At 65.0% G+C, this 6,780-nt stretch overlaps 1 protein-coding gene across 1 annotated transcript; it reads left to right on the forward strand.

The window, feature by feature from the left end:
* The first annotated feature begins 1,502 nt into the window (after window positions 1-1,502).
* On the forward strand, window positions 1,503-4,896 carry TLDC2 (TBC/LysM-associated domain containing 2). Its single transcript, XM_058036072.1, has 6 exons — window positions 1,503-1,535; window positions 2,347-2,502; window positions 2,854-3,006; window positions 3,153-3,248; window positions 3,790-3,863; window positions 4,241-4,896. The coding sequence occupies exons 1-6, from the start codon at window positions 1,503-1,505 to the stop codon at window positions 4,374-4,376; spliced, it is 648 nt and encodes a 215-aa protein (XP_057892055.1). The 3' UTR covers window positions 4,377-4,896.
* The last annotated feature ends 1,884 nt before the right edge of the window (window positions 4,897-6,780 follow it).

Genomic DNA, 6,780 nt, shown 5'->3' on the forward strand with positions numbered 1-6,780 from the left:
ACCTCCAGACTCCCACTGCTGTCTAAGGCTGGTGGGGACAACGCAGCAGACACCCACTAGGGCTGCAGTGGGCCTGCTGTGGAGATGGGGAACAGCCCAAAAATGCCTGCAGTGGGCCCAGGGCTAGGCATCAAGGCCATCGTGCCACCAGGCAAGGCACACAGGAAGTCCTGAATTGGCATAAATGGAGGCTCACAGCCAGGCTGAGTGGTTTGGGGGTGTCATCAGGGAGAAGGGGCTGCACTGGGGCACTGCACCTCTTCCCTGGTCTGCAGGGGCTTCTCCAGAGGCACCTGAGGCTGGCAGGTCCCTGAGCAAGCAGCTCCCTCCCTCAGCTGCCAGTCCCAAGCAGGCTCCCTCAGTGAGGGTCCTTTGCCACCAGGGCCTCCTGTGCTGGGTTTGTGTGACCAGGTTTTGGTAGAGGGGTGGCTAAAGGAGTGGAAGCTGCCAGAAACGTCCCCTGTGTCTTGCAGAGCCAACTCCAGATGGTTCCAGGATGGAGCCACTGCTGGCCAAGGCCCAGCCCAGCACAGATGGTGGTGATGCCTCGAGGATCAGGGATTTAAGTAGAAGAAAAAAGTTACTGCATAGATGTAATTGCAATCAGAGATGAGCAGAGTGAAAATACGTGAGAGGAACAGTCCTGCACACCCCCAGGGCAGGGCTGGAGCTGCTTCAGGAGCTGGAGCTGAGATTCTCCTGGGGTTCCTGGAGAAGCCCATGGGGAGGCAGCTGTGCCCCTGCAGCCCCTGGAGGGCCTGGGGGTGCAGAGATCCACCTGCAGGGGAAGGACTGCAACTCTTTTCCCTGAGCAGCAGCAGCAGCAAGAGGTGATGAATGGATCATAACCCTATTCCTCATCTCCCTGCACTGCTGGAGGGGTGGAGGCAGAGCTGGGAAGGAGAGAGGTGTGGGGAAGGTGTTTTTAAGGTCTCATTTTACTTCTCATTATCCTGCTCGGATTTTGTTAGTAATAAATTCAGTTAATATCTCTAATTCAAGTCTATTTTGCCTTGAAAGTATAGGATGAGGGATCACACCCAGTCCTTAACTCATGACCCTTTTGCTGGATTCTCTCAGCCCTCGCCAGCTGTGGAGGGCAGTAAGAGAGGCCTTGGCAGGTGCCTGGTGCCCAGCCAGGGTCACCCCACCGCAGGTGCTGGCAGGTGCCACAGGCATTGCCACAGTTGTGTTGCAAAGAGCGGCTCTGCACAGGGCAGCCCCGGCCTGGGGCTGTGCTTGGCCCCAGCGAGGTGCAGGGGAGGTGCCAGCCCCGGCCTGGGGCTGTGCTTGGCCCCAGCGAGGTGCAGAGGAGGTGCCAGCCCCGGCCAGCACGGCCCGTCTGGAGCGGGATGCCCGCCCACGCCCCCGGGAGCCGCTGGCACCCGCAGCAGCCCCGTCACGCACCCGTGGCCAGGGAGGGGCGGGCGCGGCTGAACATTAACCCCGGGCGGTGGCCGGCGCTCCCCGGGCGCAGCCCCGGCGCCCCAGGAGCAGCGGCAATGAGGGGGCTCCGGTACGGCTACCAGCTCCTGGTAGGTCCGTGGCGGGAGGGACAGCGAGGAAGGAGCTCTGGGGCAGCGCTGGGAGGCACCACGGGCGGGACACGGGGCTGGACAGACAGAGGGGGCTGCCCTGGGCACAGCGAGGGGCTGGGCAGGTGCGGGGGTGACGGGCACAGCGGGACCTGTCCCTGCAGCCGCTGCCCCGCCAGGATCCCGGGGCAGAGCTCCTGCGCCCTGCGGCTGCACTCGCTCATCCCTCAGAGGGGCGGGCAGGGAATTGCTGCCCACCCGCCCTTGGGCACGGGCGGCACCCACAGCCTGAACGCGGGGCTGGCTGAGACACTTGTCGCGAGCGGCCACAGGACCGCGGCACATCCCCGACCCCGTCCACGCTGCGAGGTCAGCCTGGCCGCGGGCAAAGAGGGAACAGGCAAGGCTTCACCCCTTCTACGGAGCTGCAGCTGTAGAAACCTTCCCTGCCTTCTCTTCCTCCTCCTCCTCCACCGCTTCCTCTCCCTCGGGTGGCCACACACCCTTGAAGTTCCGTGCGCAGCGGTGGCACGGCCTGGCGGGGTGCCAAAGCACGGCACGGCATAGCACGGCATGGCACGGCACGGCACGGCACGGCATAGCTCGGCACGGCACGGCCTGGCGCCTGGGCTGTCAGTAGCAGCGGGCAGCTGGGAGATGGGCTGTAGGCTCAGCCCGGTGCCCATCTCGGTGGGCTTGGGGCCCCTTCTCCCAGCCGCCGGACAGAGGATGGGAGGCGCCCCACGCCGGGCGGGTTCGGGAGCTGCTGCTCCCTCGGCCCGCAGTGATTCTCATCTCCTGCTGCCCCTAGCCCGACCAGGACGAGGAGCTGCCCATGGGATGCGAGGACCCAGCTGGAGAGGGGCAGCGGGGCTGGGAGGGAGCCCCGGCAGCAGCGGAGGAGGAGCCGAGCAGGCTGGTGCTGAGCACGCCCAGCAGCATCCTGCGGGACAGGGACATCGAGGAGGTGAGGCACCCCCGCCTGCGCAGGGACCCCGCCGTGACCGCTGTCCTACCAGCAATGTCCCCTGTGAGGCCAGATGGGTGACATTCCCTGTGCCTGGGTCACCTCGGTCACCTCTTGGGGGGAAGGATGCTTGGGGAGCCATCTCAGAGGGGTTTGCAGGGTGAGGACGCTTTGGGAATGTGTTGAAGGGGAGGGCGTTTGGAAGCATCTCTCGAAGGATGCTCAGGCGGGTGCTTGGAGGGATGATGCGCGCTCCTCCTCCCGGGAGGACTCTCGATGGATCTCCGGTCAGTGCTGGGGCAGGGGAGGATGCTCAGCCGGCCAGCACCGACTGAGGCCGCTGTGCCCCAGCTGGGCCCCCAGCTGCCCCCGCGGCTGACGCAGCAGCCCTGGCGCCTGCTCTACTCCACCGGCCGGGACGGCTTCAGCCTGCGGACGCTGTACCGGAGCGGGGCCCGGCCGGACTCGCCGGCCCTGCTGCTCATCAGGGACACGGAGGCGCAGGTACGGCCGTGCCCTCCCGGCCCGGCTGCCCCGCGTCGCTCGGGGCTCGGGCACCTCCTGGCTCCGTGGGCAGGACGGGGACGCGTCCCGGCGCTGGGAGCCCCTCTGAGCGCAGCCCCGTGAGCCTCCCCCTTCTGCTTCCCCAGGCTTTCGGCGCCTTCTCCGCCACGGCCATTCGCAGAAGCAGCGGCTTCTACGGCACGGGGGAGACCTTCCTCTTCTCCTTCTGCCCCGAGCTGAAGGTGCGGCTGCTCCCGGGCCGGGGCTGGCCGTGCCCCGAGGGCCGTGCCGTGCCTGGGGGTCCCCGCGGCGCTGGGGGGGCCGGGGCTGCGCTCGGCCGGACCGGGGACAGCAGCCGGGGGACCGGGCTGGCAGCAGCCCCCCTGGGGCTGTCCAGGGCTGGGGGAGAAGGCGAATCCCAGGCAGTGTCGGGGAGGGAAGCTCAGGGAAGGGGACCCCGCCCAGCTGGCTGTCACCGGGGTCCCTCCACATGGCAGGGCGGTCGCAGCCCAGCTCTAGGCTGGCAGAATGCTGAGCAGCCATGTCGGGCCCGCTGTGCGTGACGGGGCGCCAGTGGGGGCAGCTGTGCCCTGGCAGGGCCCACAGGGCTCTTGGCAGGGATGGATGCGAACCACAGGCTCGGCCGGGTCTCCTGGAGACGTGGAACAAGGAGATGCCCGAGCAGAGCTAGCCTGGGGAACAACCAACCACAAGGACAGGGACAGGAATGGGGATGGGGACACTGCCCCAGCCCACGGTCCCCTGTGTGCTGTCCCCATGCAGGTGTTCAGGTGGACGGGCAGGAACGACTTCTTTGTGAACGGGGATGTGAATCTGCTGATGGTCGGTGGGGGCAGGTAGGAACTGCACCGCCAACTTGAGCAGCTCAGAGGGCCCCCAGCCCCGATGGCCACCAGAGCCATCACAGGAACCCCGGCTGCCCTACGGAGCTGGGGCCAAGCACATCGTGAGGGTTTGAACCCCAAAACACTGGCACGGGTTGTCCAGCAGCGCTGGGCCTTTCATTCCCCGACCCTACTGCCTGCTGGAAGGGCTGCCGGTTCCCACCCCGCTCCCTGCCCCTTCCCTGCCCCCTCCCTGCTTGTCCCGTCTCACGCCCGTTTTGGGGAGCAGACAGTGAGGACGGGAGGTGGCCGCTGGCCCGAGAGGTGGCGTGGGTGTCTCCGGCCATGGGCGGCGGTGGCAGCTGACCGCGCTCTCGGCACGTTGGCAGCGGCAGGTTTGGGCTGTGGCTGGACGGGGACCTGCACCGCGGGGGCAGCCAGCCCTGCGAGACTTTCGACAACGAGATCCTCTCCCAGCGGGAGGAGTTCTGCGTCCAGGATCTGGAAATGTGGGGCCTGCCCTGACCCCAGCAAAGGCACCCAAGGAAGAAGGTGCAGGAGAGGGGATTCTTTGGACTGATGCCTCGAGCACAGCTGCTCCCTGACAGCACCTGCAGAGCCTGCGGGATGCCTCCAGCCTCACCCCCTCCTCCTTTCACCTGCTCCCAGTAATATCCCGGGAAAGAGCAGCCGGTGGGGGCAGCGTGATTGGAAAATACAGCAGCGGAGCCTCAGGCCTGCAGTGCTGCTGCCGTGTGGCTGCAGAGCCACAACGGGCCCACAGTGGCACAGCACAACGAACCCAAACCCTAACTCTGCTCCTGGCCCCAACCCTAACCCCAGGCCCGACCCCAAACCACCTGGCTGGGATGAGGCAGAGCTGCCCCAGGGGGAGGGCACTGGCAGAGCTGGCACGGCAGGGCCCCACAGGGAGAGGGAAGCTCCAAGAGCAGAGAGCTCGGGACTGAGCCAGCCCAGGCAGCCTCTGCCCCAGGGCTGGCTCTGGCACTGCTGGGGACAGCACGGCCACCATTCCTCAATAAACTTCTCCTGGCCCCATCCTTGCCCCTTGAGTGGCTCTGTGAAGGTGTGCAGGGCGTGGTGGGGAGCAGGCCAGCAGCTGTGACAGCCTTCTCCTGTCTCAGCCTGGGCTGTGTGGCCTCAGCAAGAGTGGGGGGTCAGCCTGGGGCACAGCTCCAGGGACCCATCCCACCTCTGTCTGTCACCCTGTGAGCACCAGGGCTTCCTCCTCAGGAGGGGATGACAAGAGCCCTTCCCAGCCAGAGCTCCACAATCTGTTGCCTGGCTGACAGGGTTTAGCCTCATTCCTGGAGGCTGAGCCAGCTCTCCTCCTCCTCCTCCCCCTGTACAAGCATCAGACCCAGCCCTTCAGGGGGATTCCAGGCTGGGGTGGCTCAGGGGGTTCCACTGGAGGGCAAGGGCCTGTCTGGTTTGACCACGTTTGATGAATTTATCATGGGAGCACAGCTGGACATCCAGCTGAAGTGTCACCTCATGACCTCACCTGATGTCAGCTCCTGTCCCTAAATCTGCAATTTTGTGAGGCCTGCATCCCACAGAGCCCCAGCTTTACACCCACCTACCCTCCCAGCCCTTGAGTACCTTGTGCAATGGTGGGCAGTCCTTTCCCTGCTGATTCCATCTCCCATGGCCAGCCTGTGCCATCTCTCCAGCAGCTGGCACTTACTCCTTGCAGCACACAGGCACACAGGCTGGGAGCTTCACAGAGAAACAGGTGAAAATGGATTTAAGAGGACAGACAGGATGGTGCAGGGCTCAGGCAGACTGACCAGCCCTATTTTCAACACAACCCTCTCATACCCCTTTTCTCTCTACCCTTTCATATCTCCCCCCTCCACCTGCAGAGTGCCACTGTCCCAGACCCCCAGTGACACGTGCCTGGAGCCCCCTGCAGCCCTTCAGGGCACCCAACTCAGGGCACCCAGCCCCTGTGCCTGGTGCCACCCAATGCTCCCTGCTCAAAGTGGCTGCACAGCACCAAACCCTGGCACCACCCTTGTATCCACCAGGACCTTTTCCTAATCCCAGCACTGACACAGAGCCTGACTTCAGACCCATTTCACACTCCTGCCAGTGACCCTGGGGTAGGAGCTCAGGCTGGGGGAGGCTGGAGGCACCTCTGGAGGTCACCTTGCCCAGCCCCTGCTCCATCAGGGCCAGCCAGAGCCGGCTGCCCAGGGTGTGTCCAGGTGGCTTTTGAGTCTCTGCAGGGATGGAGACTCCCCCAGCTCCCCGGGCACCTGCGGCAGTGCTCGGCCACCCTCCCAGTGCAGCAGCGTCTCCTGAGCTCGGAGGGCCCCTCCTGTGGGTCACTCTGTGCCCGAGGCCCCCGGGGCTGTCCCTGGCCCTGTCCCCTCTGCAGCCTCCCCCTGGCTTTTCATCCCCAGGGATGAGATGCCCTGAGCCTGCTCTGCTCTAGGCTGGGCAGTGCCAGCTCTCTCAGCCTCTCCTCATGGCAGAGATGCTGCAGTCCCTCCATCAGCTTCATGGCCCTGTGCTGGACTCTGTCCAGTCTGTCCCTGTGGCCCGTCCTGGGCAGCCCAGCTCTGGGCCCAGCACTCCAGGGCAGCCTCACTGCTGTGGAGCAGAGGGAAAGGGTTCTGTACCTGCTGACAACACCAGGCCACCGCTGCAACACTTGGCCAAAAGAGGCGTCGTTGCACATTCTTTGGGTCATGGTGAAGTCCTGGATCCCTTCCTCTACACTTCCTCATGGGTTGGGGTCCTCAGCATATCCTGGTGAAGGAAATTACCCTTCCCAGATGGAGGCATTGCACTTCCTCTTTGTGACCTTCAGGAGGTTCCTGTCAGACCCCTGTGGATCCCAGCGCATCCCTCTGGAGCATCAGCCACGTCTCCCCATCTGCAAACATGCTGAGGGTGGGCC

The sequence above is a fragment of the Melospiza georgiana genome, chromosome 17, assembly GCF_028018845.1.
Source record: "Melospiza georgiana isolate bMelGeo1 chromosome 17, bMelGeo1.pri, whole genome shotgun sequence".
Classification (NCBI taxonomy): domain Eukaryota; kingdom Metazoa; phylum Chordata; class Aves; order Passeriformes; family Passerellidae; genus Melospiza; species Melospiza georgiana.